Source organism: Condylostylus longicornis, unplaced genomic scaffold (assembly GCF_029603195.1).
Source record: "Condylostylus longicornis isolate FDR11 unplaced genomic scaffold, ASM2960319v2 ptg000009l, whole genome shotgun sequence".
NCBI classification, from domain to species: domain Eukaryota; kingdom Metazoa; phylum Arthropoda; class Insecta; order Diptera; family Dolichopodidae; genus Condylostylus; species Condylostylus longicornis.
Window position 1 is genome coordinate 2483800 of NW_026577978.1, and position 19121 is coordinate 2502920.

At 26.4% G+C, this 19121-nt stretch overlaps 1 protein-coding gene across 1 annotated transcript; it reads left to right on the forward strand.

Moving 5' to 3' along the window:
* Positions 1–4710: 4710 nt before the first annotated feature.
* On the forward strand, positions 4711–18799 carry LOC129618551 (general transcription factor II-I repeat domain-containing protein 2B-like). The gene is made up of 2 exons (XM_055533359.1): positions 4711–4987; positions 17985–18799. The coding sequence occupies exons 1-2, from the start codon at positions 4711–4713 to the stop codon at positions 18797–18799; spliced, it is 1092 nt and encodes a 363-aa protein (XP_055389334.1).
* The last annotated feature ends 322 nt before the right edge of the window (positions 18800–19121 follow it).

A 19121-nucleotide genomic window follows, 5' to 3' on the forward strand; every position in this document is an offset into this window, starting at 1 on the left:
TCCGTCCGTCCGTCCGTCCGATCGCACGATAACTCAAAAACGAATAATGCAATCGACACCAAACCTTCACAAGTTTTTTCTTTTGTGCCAAGGACGAACCCTATTGTTATTGGACTAATTCGGACAACGGGTTCGGGTAGCTGCCATACAACTCCAAGAGTTTATTTTAAATATTTCAAAAACTAATAAAGCTATAAATATAAAATTTTGTATACATGTGTCCAATTATATTCTACATATGGTTTAAAAATTATAATGGGATAGCTGCACCGGTTCGGGTGGCTGCCATACAACTCCAACAGCAAATTTTTTATATTCGGCAAAATAATAAAGTCAGATTCATGAAACTTGGCAGTCATGTGTCCAATTATAGGTCAAATATATTTCTGAAGTTTTAGAGGAATTGCTTGACAGGTTCGGGTACCTGCCGTACAACTCCAGAAGCTAATTTGAAATATTTGGAAAAATAATAAAGTTAGTTTCATGAAACTTGGCAGTTGTTTGTCGAGTTATAGGTCAGATATATTTCTGAAGTTTTGGTGGAATTGCTTGACAGGTTCGAGTAGCTCCCATACAAGTCTAAAAGCTTATTTTAAATATTTGGAAAAATAATAAAGTCAGATTCATGAGACTTGGCAGTTGTGTGTCCAATTATAGGTCAGACATATTTCTAAAGTTTTGGTGGGATTGCTTGACAGGTTCGAGTAGCTCCCATATAAGTCTAAAAGCTTATTCTTAATATTTGGAAAAATAATAAAGTGAGATTTATGAAACTTGGCAGTTGTGTGTCCGATTATAGATTAGATATATTTCTGAAGTTTTAGAGGAATTGCTTGACAGGTTCGGGTGGCTGCCATACAACTCCAACAGCAAATTTTTTATATTCGGCAAAATAATAAACTGAGATTCATGAAGCTTGGTAGTCATGTGTCCAATTATAGGTCAAATATATTTCTGAAGTTTTGGAGGAATTGCTTGACAGGTTCGGGTACCTGCCATACAACTCCATAAGCTAATTTTAAATATTTGGAAAAATAATAAAGTCAGATTCATGAAACTTGTCAGTCGGATGTCCAATTATAGGTCAGACATATCCATGAAGTTTCTATAGAATGATTTCACAGGTTCGAGTAATTGCTACACAATAACGAAAGGTGCAGGGTATAATTCAATCGGTTTATACCGACTGAAACGTTTTTACTTGTTTTTATTTTTTTTTTATGTTGATTATCATAATATAATGATTTCATTTATTTATGTTCGAACACCTTAATATATTGTATATGCTTCACTTTTTTAATATAATACAAGAAATAATGTTGAACTTTGTTAACAGAAAGAGTTTTAAGAAAATATTCTTAATGTTGTTCCATGTCTATGTTTATACATAATGTAGGTATATATTAGCTACATTATAACTGAATCAAAACAGAATCATGCAATTTTAATCAATTTTTGGATGGAATAATTTGCATTTAATTAATTTTGTAAAATTTGCTCTCATAGTTTGGGTAATACATATTATATTTTCAAATGTAAGACAAGGTGTTGGCAATAAGAAATTGTAGAATAACGTCACTTGCAACAGAAATTTCGGAAGTTGCATGTTGCATCTCTTTTCATACCAAAAATATTCTAAAAAATATCTTCATACCATTTCCCAGTTTGTCAATTCATAATTAGCCTACAACGAAAAACAAGTCAATAAAACTAATTACTAAATACATTTTTATATTAAGTCAAGATTTACGTATCAAACATTTTCTCCATACATTTTGTATGATTTAAAAATATTTTATTAAAATTTGATATTTAAATTTTCAAAACTTTCGTTGTCTTTCAGATAAGATGTGAAAAATAAAATTAAAATATTTATATATAAAATAAATAAAATTAAAATAGCTTAATTTTAATTAAATTTTTATCAAATCATACAAAATACATGAACAATGTTTGAAATACGAATCCAGACTTCTCTCAATAGTGCACAGTAAAAACAGGTTCCACTTAAACCGAAAATTTTATTGCAATTACAATATCGTGAATCAATATGATAATATTATTATATAATTTAACTTTTTATATGATTTGCCTGAGTCGTTGTCTACCACTTGATCCTCTTTTAAATTCCTATCTTAAATAATGTTGCTGTTAATTAAATCTCTAAAATAATAATGTTAATTTTGAACAGAATAATTTTGTATAATATTACATTTTTTAGAAAGAAGACATCTTTGAACTCATCTTTAATGGTATTTTACCATTATATCAAACATTTTATTTGAAAATTTTATTGTAACAAAACTAATATTCCTCTATTCTCGTAAGTGTCTGGACATAATATCTGAATTAAAAAACGAAAATTAAAATAAAATTTAAAGAAAATTAATTATGTATGAATTTTATGTATATACATTTTAAAAAGTGATTCATTTGTGATTTTAATTTGTGATTTTAATTTGATGACTTAATTTAAAATTTTTAAGTTGATTGCAGCATATAATAAACGAGTATTGTATACAATTTGAAAATTAATTCCGATTACGGTTATATTAAAATTTTTTAATAGGAAAACTCAATAGCTTTTTAAAATAAGATGTTTAAAAAGTTAATTTTAAAATGATATTAAAATAACTATGATAATTTTCTATATGCGTTTATTGTTTTTATTACTTAATAAAATTCAAATGTATTATTTACAACACAATGTTAGATTATGTAGGTTTGAAATGTGTATCATATACAAAAGTACCGTAAAAGAAATTCTCTTTAATAATGTTGTGAATATACGGGATGATGTTACTAATTTTTTTTATTATTATGATCGATTTTAAAATAATTTTAAAAAGTTTTTGACTAACTTTCACCATTGTTTTATTAAAATATAAAAAATGGATTATAAAATAAAATAAATTAATAAGTTATGAGCTACTTAACACCGTTTTATGAATTATCATCAGTTATCACTTATGGGAATAGTGTTAAGCAGTTGGTTTATTTAAAATTTTGATTTAAAGTAGTAAAAATAATCGTTGAAAAATTAATATAGTTTACGTATCTTAATTGCCAATGCCACTAATAATGATAATTAAACAATTAGTGATAATTTAATTGAAAAATCACTTAAATAGTACAAAGAAAGTTAGAGTAGAGCTTAGAAACAAAGAGAGTAATAACAGAAGTAGAATGACATTAAACAGTTGAGAAATACTACATAAATACTGAGTTGAGTTTTATACAGCTTAGCTGTAGAATAGAGTATAAACACCTAAGAATAAAAAAAATTCTTGTTCCATAATTCTTCTATAGGTTGAGTTAGGTTGACGCGGCCATCCGAAGATACACTTAGGCTACTTGGGCCAATTGTGATACCGCTGGATCTCCATGCCCTCACCCTTACGTGAACCAGCAGTGGTTTAAGTCCCTGGCATTTACATTCGCCAGGTTGGTAATTCGCAAATAGGAATGTGACCCAAGGAACGTCCGCCTTTTCCATAACAAAGCTGGGCATGAGCATAGAAAATGAGCTACTGTCTCCTCCTCCTCCTCGTAATTCTTCTGTAAAGCCAACATTAATATAAACCATCCATTCGAAGCTAAAACTAAGAGAAGTGTGAGATTATCGACCTCAATTAAGTCATCCAAGTATTATCAAAGTGGACGGAACTGGTCATGGGTTGCATTATGTATAGGACTATAGGCTAATTCTTCGCCCAGTTAAATCTAATTTTTCGTTGTGTTTGAGAATATTTTATTTTTTAAGTCGAATTTTTCATTAAAATTTTTAGCATAAGATCAATTGGCTATTTCTGATAGTTGGTTGAAAAATTAGGTCTATCTAAATAGTTGACTAGAATTTGATTCAATAGAATGCACAATTTTACTTAAAATGAGAACATTCATATGGCTTGGCATACACATGACACATGACAGAAATTTCTAAGTAAATATATGTATATTGATATCTTAAAAATACGAATAGACATAAAAATGTTTCACAAAGAATTCAGTCATTAATAAGCCCTATTAAAGTATTAGCACTAGAATAACATAAAAGCCTATACCACAAATTAATATTAACCCATTAAAATGAAAATTTAAAATTGACAGATTTGATTTCATTAACGTTGCACCAAAAACCTTAAATTTGGTAATAAAAATTAATAAAGGTAGACATTTTTTTTATTATTTTCAATTTTAATATTCGTTTTAATTTCGGTATTTCTTTTGAAATAAATTGAACATACATAGAATTAAATCAAAAAAACTTTAACAAATTTTATAACATTTCCGAATTCTTAAATTTTTATTTTATTTCTCATTGCTTTTCTTTAATTCTATAACTCGTTTCTTTTCATTCTTTTTCCCTATACTTGTTCATTCATAAGGGGCTCTTTTTGCCTCTCTTGCTGTTTATATATAACGTATGTAGATAAATATTGGGTATTTTATTACAAATTCTTTAATTTAAATATGTGAACAAGAACTTGAAAACGAAAAGTAGAAAAATTGTAACATGACATTTTCAAGGGATGATTAACGATTTATTTGAATTTTAAAATTAAAATTTTATTTTTATTCCTTTCTACTATTTAAAAATTTTATTTTCTGCTTGTCTTTTTTTTTCCTGTATTATATCAACATAAAACATATTATAAAATCCCCAAGAATATTAAATTTCTTTTAAAGAATTGAGAAATTATACATAGTATGGTGTGGATATGCGGAAATAGATGTGGAACTATTCCAATTACTTGTTTGAATTCAAAATATACTGAAAACTATGAAGCAAAATTTAAAGCTGACAGTCGCTACAGGACTAGATTTATGATTTTCTCTGCTGAATTCACTGAGAATTGGGCTTTAGTTGCTTCAAATCCGAATATTAATTTTATTAGAGAATTGATTTCGAGAAATTACTTTTCTTTAATGTTACACGAAGTTAGTAGTACAACGGCAACACTTCAAACAGAATTATTGACAATCCGTAAATTTACATGTACTTGCAGTTGTCTGTTATATCTTAATTCTCTTTTCATTTATTTTACTTCTCCTACTAATTAGTTTACAGCGAATCTTACCGAAAAAAAAAATGACGAAAAATCTACTGCTTCTATTCTAAGCAAAAAATTTCTGTTTAACGAGTTTTCACTCGTAAAAATGCAATTTCACTTGCAACACGCAATGAAAAACGCAAATAAAAACGAAAGGGAATTTATATAACTAGAACATGGAATTTCTATTACAACTGTAAGTAAAACCATGTGACCTAATGACAGCTATTCTGTCACCTGTTATAAAATCTGACAGTCTTAAACTCCATTTTAACTACAACGACACAGAAAAGGTAAACAAAATTTTATTTGAGTAAGGAAAACATGTTGTGACTTATATTTGAGCCTCATAAGCAAGCAACCGTATAAAATCGGAAAAATTTCGTTAAAAATTTGACATGTTTACCTACCATACGAGTAGTATTGCCATACTTGAAAATTCAATTTTTATATTCTCTAATTTTACATTCGAGTCTTGAACTTTTCAACTCGTATCAAAATTAGATCGAATAAAAAAAAAATAATGACCATTAAAATCAAAAGAAAACATTTTTAATGTTAACATTTTTATTGTAATTATGACAGGAAATCTTTTACATTTTTTTTTTACATTTTCAACATTATAAAAGTGAGTGAATAAATGACAAGAATGACATTTTTAATAGTGTTGGGGGTTTTTATTATTTCCAATGTTTTTTTATAATTTGTTATAAATTTTTAGTTTTTACTATTAAAAATGTTTTTCATATGACATTTTGCTTTTTTTTTTTGGTTTGCTGTTCTTCTTTATTTATTTTGTTGTTTGTTCAATTAAAAATGAAATTTTTATTGAGATTTTTTTTTTCGAAAATTAGAATTAATGATCGTATTAGGGAAAATAAAGAATTAATAAAAAGTATCACGTTACAAATTTAGATTTAGAAAATTCTTAGTAGAAAGGGTCATAATGGAATAGGGCTTTTGATTTCATAGAAATTTTTGTTTGTATAAAATTTTTAAAAGAGGAAGAGATTTTGTTTTGTATGCAAGTATACGTGTATGATAAGAGGAAATGGAATTCCCAGTTCCTTAAAATCTGTCAATCATAGTATTAATTTTTCTAAAACAAAAATTTATTTTAATTATATTTTAAATTTCGTTTATTAAAAATAGTTAAAAATGATGTGTAAATGCAATATTATGTAGTTATATGTGAATTATTTATTAAGTCACGTATTATCTACGGTCTTATACCAGGGAAATGATCACAATAAATTGCTAACTCTTTTTAAGATTTATAAGTAAAGTAAAATCTTTCCCCACTTTTCCCTTACCGTTACTGAAACTGATTAAGGTAGCTAGACAAACCAAATTTTATGTGAAGTGTTCGATCACGAATTCGAATTGGGCAGACGTTGCTTTATAATTACATAGAATTGATAGCTTTAAACAATTTTGTAAAAATACAATATGAACAATTAAAAAATTCCAACTACAGTCAATAAAATATTAGATGAGCTTACAATATAAATGCGCTTATATAAGGAGAAGGATTTTCGTAAACAATTTTCATGATATTGTCAGTTTGAAAAATTTATAAAATTTTATTAGATCAAAATGATTTGTGGATTTTCTATTGTTACTCGTATTAAACTTTGATAAATTTTGAACTTTAAATAAATTATTGAAATATTTAAGAACTAATTACAGGTTGAAATAAACATTTACCTTATATTTACAAATTATGAAAATTAAAACTCACAACAGCACCAATATTTGATTTAATAATTTAAAAATATTCTTCAAAGACTATGTTCTTTTAAACTAAGCAATTTCGCGATAAATCATATTCAAAATTGATTTGTTATAAAATCTCCCTTTAAAAAAAACTTAATCCTTTACTTATTCAACTATAACTATAAAGTATCCTATATGCAAAAATTAAGAAACTCATAACTTATTCATAATCCCTGTAATAAATATGAAGTTAAAATAGTTATATTTTTTCTTATCCCTTTTAATTATCAGAAAACAAATAAATCATATATGTAAAATAAAGACCTTATATAAAAAAAACCTTAAATCACAAAAATTTCGTAATCTTCAACACCTTTTCTAAAAAAACATGTTATTCAAATAACTACTCATATATGATAATTTTATAAATTATCCTTTAAGTTTAAATGATTTTTATAACATTATCCTTTTATTTAAACTATATACTTATGTAGGTAAATTAATATCTTTGCTTTTTTCAACTTTAATAATCAAGTTTATTTCTTGTCTAGCAACTATTTATTTATTATAAATCTACATACGAAAGAAGTAAATTTTCTGACACAATTACTTACTTTTTATCCCTTTTCCTGTAACCATTTATTAATATTCACAGATTTTCATAAAAAAAAAAAATACAATATTTACACACAGTAAATGTAAGAACTAGTGTTAAAATAAAAAATATGTAGGAAAATTTTATATTCTTGGTTGTTTTTCACACTCATACCCTTTGAGTCTTCTTCCCATATTTACTCCTGCTCCTTTCAATTTTTTTTGTGTGCTTCTACTGCACTTAACACAGAAAGAGGAAAAAAATGATTTATGATCATTTTTTTTTTCTCAACCTAACAGTAAATACAAACAAATAACTGTTGTTACAATTTTATAAAAAAAAATATTTTCAATTAGGTACTCGTATAAAGACCGATAATAAAAATAAGAATTAATCATTTTTCTGTTCCTTGGACGATAAAACTAAAAATCAGAATTTTTTTTTCTATTGTGTTCCCGTTCCGTCGTGCTCCCTTTCATTTTGTATAAAATATCATGTTGTTTCGCACTAGCACATAAATAAAAAGTTCTTCAATAAAAATTAGATATGAGGCAAAAAATACTGCAATGTTCGAGAAAATTTCACTAGTTTAAAAAAAATAAACCGGCAAAATTTTTGCAAAAATTTGAACCAAGTAACAAACTGGGGAGAAATTTTAATGCCAATTAACATAACAATCTCAGATAATTTTCTTAATACCTCAATTGGTAGAGCAAGATTACTAGAAAGCTTAGAAAGCTTCTGAATACCGCAACTCTGTCGTCTAAAAGATGTACTGAAGTCTTTTTCTATCCACAGAATCTGCAAGTGCCACGATTTTTCAAATCCAGCCTACTAAGGTACAGTGGCCCGACAAGATTCCGATGAGCATTCTAACCTTACTCTTGCCCAATCCTACAACCTTCTTAAATCACTTCTGCTCATTATCTCCCATAAATCTGCTCCTTGGCTTGCTGCAGCCCCGGAAGATTTCTCTAGGACTCCGACCGGCTGGTCAATATCAACAAGTAATTCCAATATTATTTTGATTAAAATTAAAATTATTTTTAAAAATTAAGACAATCTTTAAGAATTCAAATATTTTAAAGATCTATTCACAATATCGAATTCTCATTCACAATATTATCTTCTTATAGCTGCAACATTTAAATATCAAAACATTATAATCAGTCATTTTGATTGGAAAACCCTTTTCTAAAATATAATTTATGTAACAAAGAACTCAAATTAGATTTCACATTTGCTATACTAACTGGTTCTTTCATTACTTTGGTATTGTAGCAAAAAAAAAGCAAAAGGGTGAAAGGTGATAAATGAAAAAAAAACAAATACTTTTTCGTTGTTTTCTCATTCTACATGCTCGAATACCTGTACATTTCTAATAAAGTCGCAAAAAAAATACCTGTACAATTTTAATTTAAATTCACTTTATAAAATTTAATATAAATAGGTGAAATAAATGTTACCTATAAAGAAAAAAAACTGATATTAACCACACATATGAGGGGAAACAAAAAACACTAAATACTGAAATAATTAATTAAAAGAAAATCCGTTATAAAATCCTTTAATTTTAATCCTTTTTAAACTTGACAAACAAAAAAGTAGAATTTTCAACCCATATGCATATTAGTAGATAAAGTAACCATTTATACAACAACAAAAAATCTGTGAACCGTATATAAAAAAAAAACGGGACAAAAAACAGGTCCTGCCCAAAAACAAAGTCGAATTTCTAAAAAATATTCATGAACTTTCTATATTTTCCAATAATGAATCCAAAAATATTCGAAAGTTTTATAATAAATAAAAAAAAAAAATAATAAAAAACAAAAAATAAAAAGTAAATTTTTCTTCTTATCCCTGATAGCACACTTTTTTGTTTACCCAGTTTTCAAACTTTTCTGTTTTTTTTTATTTTAAATCATAAAGAACCTGTTCAACCCTTTACTTTTTATATAATTGAAAATAGAAAATTCATATACAACGGTAAATGAAAGATTATTCCCCTGGAAAAACAAAATTTCCTTTTATTATTTTTCTTCTTTTTCATCTTTTTTCTTTTCTAATTTTTTGTTTCAGTTCAACTTTCCATTGAACCCTACCATCATTGATTATTTAAAATCATTTTAGAATTTTATTAGAAAATTTTTAGAGAAATTTTAATCTCTAAGTCAAATTCAAATATTTTTTAAATACAAATCATTGCAAGTTTTGTAAAAAATTAATAAAAAATTATTATAAATACTTTTAAATAAAAAAAATTTTTGAATTCATGGAAAACTTTTTGTATAAATAAAATTTAAAACCGAAAAAAAGGAACACAAAATTTAAAATATAGGGAGGCTATGGTGATTTGAAAAGTCTGAGTATGATTTACAAAATGGGAGACTCTTGGTACTTATATTTAAGAGAAATTTTGCTAAAAATTAAGTGTGTCGCACACACCGTTTAATGATAGGTAAAGAGAAAATTAATTATTTGTGACGAAATTATGCGGCAAAATACCAGAACTCCAAAATAAAAGTTCGACTTGAACAGTATACAATGATATGAAACTACTGCCCAACCCTCGCAATAACCTTGATTTTTTAGCTATACTGTTAACAGAAATATATATCGCTGTTTGCTTCATTATTTAATTTTTTGTCAAACTAAGTTATAAATCTCAATTTCTTAAAATTCTGGCCTAATATTGAATTACTTACAATTCATTTACTTTCCAACATAATACAAGCATAACAACTCTGAAATGGTAAATATACTATTAAATTAAATATTTCAACTATAGAATAATTTACTGCCTCATCACATAGGTTTAATAAAATGTTGTAGTTATTGTACAAATGTTATTAATTTACTGTCGATTTAATTAATTTAATGGATATGGATATAGGTAATGGTACTTAATCATATTAAAAATGTCGATAACCTTCAGCCTTCTTTAATTATAATTATGACAATTTTTTTCTTCTTACAAATTAAGTTCTCATTACAATTTTCATAATCATTTAGAAACCATTAATTTTATTTGAAGTTTTTCCTTCTTTTACTTATGCAATAATTATTTTTTACTTAAATAAAGTTTCATAGTTTTAATACTAAAAGTAAAAAAAAAAAGTTTCATATTGAAAATGGTAGACTACTTAAATGAAAATATTAAAAAAATCCTTTAGAAATACGAGTAGAATTTTATCAGTAGGAAGATTCAGAATGATGAACAAGAAAAATAAACAAATAAAAATTGAGAGAAGAAAAATTTCAAAGGATAAAAGAAATTCAAAAACAAAAATGACTTTAGAATATGAATTTGATGCTACCCATTCGAAAATGCTTACTGGAATACGTAATGTTCCTGTTACTGAACAAAATCAAGAAAAAAAAATATTGTTGCTTTTGAATTTAATAGTGGCACGTGATTTGCACGAATAATTTAAGAATTGCACGGTACCAAAACTCCCGACATGATCAAAAGTATTTTTATCTATATATATAAAAAAAAACGGTGTACCATACCTAGATTAAATTCACTTAGTGAGCGAAGATTTTAAATACACGTAGGAAGAAATGAGAGATTGCTCAGGCACCAATTTTTTTAACGAATAGGCGAGAATATTAATGAAAAGCGAGATCAATCTGCTGTGCCGGCATATGAGATTCAATCGGAACGGAAAGTATCCAAGAAGAACTCAGGAAAAAAAATATAAAAGACGGGACCAGTGTGACGGAAAAGAAATGGTTTTAAGAAACTAATAGGAATAGATAGGAAAAAAAAGGGATACTAATGGATTATTTTATGGGACATTGTCGACTCGGGGCTCATTTGAGCAAATCGGATTTGAATGGTTTGGGAACCTGTAAATTCGATGAGAAGACGGAGTAGATTCGATGAGAAGTACACCCACCTTCTCGATGAATAGTGAGAGATGATCTACAGTAGAAGACATTCATGAGTCAACTAAGCAAATTCGAACTAAATAGCTAAAACACTTGGAAATTCTGTGGCGAAATGTGGGCACTTTTTCAAACTTTCTCGACCCGAATATTGAGCATGAATCCTCAGAAGAAAATAGTGGAAAAAACTAGTTTTCACTATACGAAAACTAGTATAAGCAATCGACCACTAAAAATATTCAATTTTATCAGTAGAATTCTATTCCAAACAAAAAAAAACTCTACACAATTTTAATTTTTTTCACAATGCAATTGAATTCTTCAAAAATTTTTAATGACAAACCCTGTACCTATAAATATTAAATTATATGCAATAAAATTGGCAAGGATTTTTTATTTTACTTTTGGCAAAAAGCAAAAAAAAAAAAAAACAAAAATAAAAACTAGTAAATGAAAAATTCTTGTCAAGGAAATACTGACTGTTGACTGACTGAACTCTTACCGAGTTCATCTGCTATTGTTAATAACAAATTCATATACTTACATATATTTTATATATACATACATATGTATGTGTTAATAAGGTATATGTTGATGAAATATATAGGTGCATTTTGCGTCTCGATATATTATTTCTCATTTTTTTTTGTTTTAATTTATTATTCTTATTTATTTCAGTCTGGGTTACTCTTATTTTGGATGCTCCTTTTTTTTAAAGCACACATAATTTGATGTAGCATAGATGTGTATGTATGTGTGTTGATATATTTGTACAATATGATGAACCAGTTTCCCATTTTAATGAATTTTTTGTCTTTTTGTTCGAAAATGGTTTTTCTATCAACATTTTTCTGCATACACACATATAACTTTTTACATTAAAAAGTATACGGGAAATTGAAGATATAAAAATATATTTAATGTCCATAATAATATATAGATGTCAGCCTATATGGTATTCGAACAAGGAATAGCTTCTACTGGGACGTAGTACAACTGCATTCACATATATACGAGTATATATATATATATCAGTATATGATAATAATGTGATTGATGGAAAATAAAATAAATAAATTGAATTATTTTCAAACTTGATAGGATTTTTAAAGAGTTTGACAAACTTTTTTTTTCATGAGCACAATATTTTAGCTTTTATAAGGATGGAGTCCCTTAATATTTACAAATTAATTCTATTAGTACCCTACTGCCACAAAACATATGTTTTGTTGATACTTATACAAATACGAAATTTCTTGATCCAGTGCATAAGAGGCCCATAACTAGTGACATATGAAAAGCATCATTTTCTTCGAAAAGCCACCACTACGTATTTTTAATGGATTTATCACATCTTTTTGTCAGTTCCATTAAATTCATTGAGCTCATAATGATAGTTCGAAAATCATAACTCTAAGAATCAACCATCTTACAATTTTTTATTTAGCTTTCTGATACTGACATAAAATAGTCCACAGGGGACTACAAATAATCTTTAAAAGTATATGGGGCCATCTTTTAGCATTAATCGTAAACACCACACTAACATTGCCCAATTTAAATTGTCGTCTTTAATATTTTAATGGAAAATCAACGCTTCAGGTTCAAATTTTGTAAAATAGGTTTGGCCCGGGATAAAAGTGTTATTCCTATCCCTCTCAGCACATATTTTTTATCTTTAATATAAAAACAATATCAAAAAAATAAACATTGTTTCTTTTTTTTTTTGGTTTTTACAATTCAGTCACCAAAATGTACGCGCTCAGAATATTCAATACGGAGGTTTTCTTCTTGATTTTTTTCGTTATTCAACAAAAATTCTTTAAATTTCTCATGTTTAAAAATATATTTTAAAAAATTTCGAATTCAAAGCATTTTACAATTTATTATTTAAAAAAAAAAAAAAAGTTTTATTCTTATTCTTTAGATCGAGTATAAATAAACACATACAAATATACACACACACGTTGTACAAGTAAGCTACAACTAAGTTCACATTAAAAATCAACTTATTTGGAAACCAACGATTGTTTTTTTTTTGCGAATTCAGGTGGAAGATTCATGAATTTTTCATTTTTTTTTTCCAATTTTTTCAACAAAGTAATAAAATTCTATCCATATTTGGAATATTTTATACTTATAAAATTTTAACGCTTTTCTTTGAAAATCTCTATGTTGTATGGTATGAGAAAGGAAATAAAAAATTAAAAATAGGTACATAGCATACACTAAGTACTATGTGGAGAGGAAGGAGCGAAAAGGGGCACGTGAATAAAATTAAAAAATTCCATAATTTTCAATTTATTTTAGTAATTTTTCAATTTATGATTTTTTTTATTTCCTCAAGAATTCCAGAATATCAAAAATTTTGTTACCTATATGGGAAGGAGTAATGTTTTATAATAAAAAAAACAGAAACTTGATTTTAAAATTAATTTAAATTTATTCAAAAATAAGAAGAAGAAAAAAGAATAAGTTGACAATTCTCCATTCAAGGATTCAAGACTGGAGTTAAGAGTTTTGAATTTATTGGACTTGTTTTTAAATAATTTTTTACAAATTACTTGTGTCTTATAAAAATTTAATTAACAGAGATCGAGACATTGTGTTTAAACAAAACTCACAAAAGCTAACTAGAGTTTCATATAGCTTCTATTTTTGAATTAAACTACAATTGAAATGATTCATTCCCCCGTGAATTCGTTTTCTTCAGAGCATTAATGTTGTCCTATATTATGATTTCTCTCATGTATTCATCTACTATCAATATTCGCCCATCACATTCATTGCAATTTTTCGAATTTGTGGCGATAATGTAAGAGGACCAAAATTAACTTAGCATTTCATTCAGTTTAGACAATAAGGTGGTCAAATTATAATCAAAAAATACGCCTCAAGAATATTTATTTTATGAAGTAAAATTCCATAATCTTAAATATCACTATACTGATTGAATTTTAATTAACACTATAAAAGATTTTCTTCTACATTGAAATAAAAAATTAAAGAATCTTTCTAATTTCAATTCTAAAGGATGTTTGTCCCTCTTATTGATACGGAACCATCAAAAATTTTTTTTCTATTAAAACTCATACAAATTGAATTCCTCGTAAAGTTTACTCATTAAAGAGTAAAACTTTCTATTATCAACAATTAAGAAATAAGATTTATTTATAATAATTTCTTAAAATTTTAATAATGCTCACGATAAGATCTTCCAATTCCATCTGAATTTTATATGGTTCTCAATATTTTTAATAAAAATTCCGCGTCTCCTTATTAAACATTCATAATATAAGTATTTGAAATTTTCACAAATTTGTTTTTACAAAAATAAATCAAAATAACTCGTACACGAAAGTAAAGATTTCTAGCAAGTTTTGAATGCCATTTCTTACAAATAATTCATGAATAATTTAATAATATTAATCAAAATCAAAATTATAGGCTTTTATTGCAAAATGATGTTCTTAATTAAATGATGGTATAACATCATCATTATTAATTAATGATTTTGTGACAAAAATAAATTCACGTTTTCATATAGATTTTAAAGAAAATTTCAATCATCTTCAATGAATGCTTTCCTTTTAAAAGGATTTTTAAAATAAACAAGTTTAAAAATTTTATTAAAATTTTCTGAATTAATTAATTATTATTTTAGTTTGTGAATTTTATTTTAGTTTTTATATAAAAAATAATTCTTCAAATTAATCCAGACGTTCAAATTGTATCCCATATTTCTTTCGGAAAATTTTTTCAATTTAAATTTCAATTGAATTTTCTTTTGCGGTTTGTTAATTTATTGATTTCGGAACTTTAAATGCTCATTTTTATTTGGAAAAAACAGTTTTTTTGGTTAAGTATTCAACTGTTTTGCTAAAGTATGCCTTATGAAGTGAATAAATTTGTGATTATCTAATAATATCAAAACTTTTTACAGAAATTCTAAAAACAAAAATTAGAAATTTGAGAATAGCTATAAAATTTTTCGGGATAACTTAAAAAATTTTACTTTCAAAAATTTTCTTTAATTTGTTTTTGCTAAATTTAATGAAGCAATTAGTCTGCTGCGTATGTTACAACAAAAGATAAATTTATTCTTAAAATTTTAATATCGCATACACTGTAAAAAATTTATCAGTAAAATTATTACAATAATTGAGCATATTATTGAATTGAGTAATTGATGTTAAGGTTAATGAAACTAACATTATTGCTTAGTGAATGAGTGAAAATATTTAGACAAAAGTAAATTTACCTCTACATTCGAGTAGTTCTGTGTTGTGATTACTTTATTAACACTGAAACACAAACTGTAAAATATCAACTATGTCCCAAATCGACCAAATTAAGTGGAAATTGTTTCGTTTATTATGGTAAAATTTAAACCTTTTTCTTCCAGTGTCACTCAATACAATGTTGTTTATTCAATCTTTAATTTTAAAGTTCAATATCAAGTATAGTATGGGACAAATTTTATAAACCCTACAAAAATTAATTGTAAAAATAACCAAAGATTTCATTTTCAAAAGAAATATTTGTAAATGAATGCGATTATCATAAAAACTTAAATTATTAAAATGATTGAAAGGTAAAAAAAATAAAATAATTCTTGTGGTTTATGGACCTTCATTTATTTGGCTCTAGCATTACTTGTAAGTAAATTTTTACTTTCTGGTTTGATTTTTTCATGTTTTAAACAGAATTTAATAATTCTTCGGCACTTTTCTCTTTTTAATAACCGATCACTTATTGTTTTTAATTCGATTTCTGTCTGTCCTTTAACAATTTTAAGAGTATTAAGAATAGATTTTTTTTTCTTCTTACTTAATTAAATATTCTGAACGTGCACTTTGAATATTACAATATATTGAATGTTGGGTCAACAATTTTAAATTAATGTTTTTTTTTCTTGCTTTTTTTTTTTTGAATTTTTAATATTCCAATATAAAGTGACAATAAAAAAAATATTGTTTAGTTTTAACAAAAAGAATTATAGAATTATTTGAATTATTTTGTTTTATTTGTACGGAGTGTAGCAGGAAAATGCGTGGATTACAATATTTAAAGATCAGTGAAGAAATAGCTTCCTATATTATGTTAATTTGTAGGAAAATTTTAGATTACACGGAATTGGTTTGCATGGAATCTGAAAGAGTGTAGTTCATCGAATACAAAAACCGGAGTTTACCTCTAATGAGTATAGGCTCTTTTAAGTTCATACAAATTGAAAGCTCAGAAATTTTTCAAAAAATTTTCAAAATCAAAAACACTTATAAAATCTAATTAATTTTCTGAATAATATTTAGCAGAGCTGATAAAAAATAAGACTAACATTCAATTCGCCATAATATTCAGATACACAATTCAGCATTTAAATCAGTTTTCCAATATCTGAGTACCACTCGTTATAGACTGGACAATATGATATTAATTGTAATTTGCATACCAGGAGTACTAGATTCGATATTTGGGCTAATCTTTAGACTAAGTCACAGCAGCTATGAAAACTTATTGTATAATCCTCACGTAATTACAGATTATTCAAGCGTCACCTCCCACAAGTCAGAAATTGCCTCCACATATGATGAACAAATCGCCTCCTGGATAAAACTTCACAAAAACAGAGAATATACTCAGCCCTTTCATCTTCATCATGGCAAAATCTACACAAACGGTCCCAAGATTATCCCAAATTGTTCAAGGGATATAATTCATCAAAAAGTTTATTGTTGGCGTTAAGTAATTTTTCTCTTAGCATCCTAAGAGCTTATCGATTGTACTGTGTTCAAAGTACTTAAAAATACAGACCTTAAAAATATAAACACACAAATTTATATTAATTTTATAATTTTTTAATGGTTTTTATTAAATGATCACTACTTTTTTTTTGTTTAGGTACACGAGTATTGTTCAGAACTCACCTGAATTAATTAATTTTGGTTTAAAATGCTGATTAAAATGCTAACATTTTCATTTTACATACCTAACTTATTTTTATAGCCCCTTTGTACATTATGTACATATTTTTATCAATATTGACGGATTTATTAAGAATTAAGGTCAATATTTTATAGGGAAATAAAAAATTACCCAATGCCATTTGGAATATTTAATTAATTTAATAGCATTAAATATAATATGTATGTAGGTAACACTAAATAACTATGTAAATGTTTAAAATATATGTAACCAGGTATGTATGTGAATAAAAAAAATTATTGATTGATTGGATTTTTAGCGACAGGATTTAATAAATTTTGTATTCATGATCATGTCATATACAAAGAAAAATATCAGGAACACTTTAAAATGTTTAAACACAACAAGAAAATAAAATAATAAGTAAGAAATTAAATATATGTTAGGGTCTTTATTTTTAGCAATATGATTAAGTATATAAGTATATTACTTAATCACCACGAAATTTTTAAATCTTATTCTCGAATGATTCAAGATAAATATACTAAGATGAATAAAAGGCAGTTACGAATTCATCTTATATTGTAATGAATATGGTCTATGGCAGCACCCGGCAAACTATGACCCGCGGGTCACGGAGTGACCCGAAGCATGATTTTATGTTACCCGCTTCGAGTTTTTAAAGTAACTTTCCAAATCTATGTAAGAAAAATAACAAAAAATTGAAAAAAAATTGTTTGCTGTTGCACTCTGAAGTTCGTTGGTTAAGCAGAGGGAAGGTACTTATAATAGATTTATAGATTGCTTTGATGCAATACAAATATTTCTGGTTGAAATCGGAGAAAATTATCCCGAACTTGATGATAAGAAATGGTTCTTAAAACTTTTGTTCTTAACGGATATAATGAACCATTATAATGAATTCAACAAACGACTTCAAGGTAACGGTCATACAATTTTAAAATTATTTGAAGAATGGAAGAGTTTTTGCTCAAAAATAGTTTTATTTGAAACAGATGTAAAAACTCGTAAGTTTAACTATTTCTTACATCTTAAAAGTCAAGAAGAAAAAGGCACTATTGATGATTCCGACGTAAAGACATTTGAGTCTTATATTAATAGCATGAAAGACGAATTTGAAAATAGATTTCAAACTTTGAAAACGCACGGCCCAATGTTTACGTTTATAACGAAGCCGGATGTAGTTGATGAAACTATTTTAGAATTACAATATTTTGAGTTCCTCGAAATCACCAATTTCAGCTTAGAACTGATTGATTTGAAAAGTTTCACTTTATGGACTGATAAATTTGAAACTTTACGTCGCGATTTAGAAAAAACTGAAGACAATCATCTTGATATAATATCCACATGCTGGGCATCTCTTCCAACAAAGTTTACATGCCTAAAAAAAGTTGCATTTGCTCTTTTATCTGCATTTGGATCAAGTTATAATTGTGAACAAACATTTTCACAAATGAAGTATATATTAAATAAAAACAGGAGTAGTTTGACTACGGAGCATTCTGATGAATGTGTCCGACTTAAGGTATCAACATATGAACCAAACTTGTCCAAATTAACTGCAACAGCACAGCATCATGGAAGTCACTGATTTTGAACTTATAATATTAAATATTGGTTTTGTTATTTTTTGATTTATTTTTATTATATGTGTATTGAATTTATTTCTGTTATGTTTCTATTTATTTTAATATATAATAAATGAATTAACTTTTCGTTTAACTATTCTTTTTAATTGCTTTTTTATAAAATTGCCGCTGACCCGCTATGAGTTTAAAAAAATCTGATTTTTGACCAATTTTACCCACGACCAAAAAAGTTTGCCGACCACTGGTCTATGGTGTTATTGGTGTTAAGATTCAACACCTCATTTTTCAATTCGTTAATCTGATTCCGGGCAAACCCTTTGAGTT

Bases quoted from the DNA above. Each gene is read 5' to 3' on its own strand.
- LOC129618551 (XM_055533359.1), top strand. From the start codon at position 4,711: ATGGTGTGGATATGCGGAAATAGATGTGGAACTATTCCAATTACTTGT. The intron at 4,988-17,984 runs GTAAATTTACAT...ATAGATTTATAG, and splicing joins AACAGAATTATTGACAATCC to ATTGCTTTGATGCAATACAA.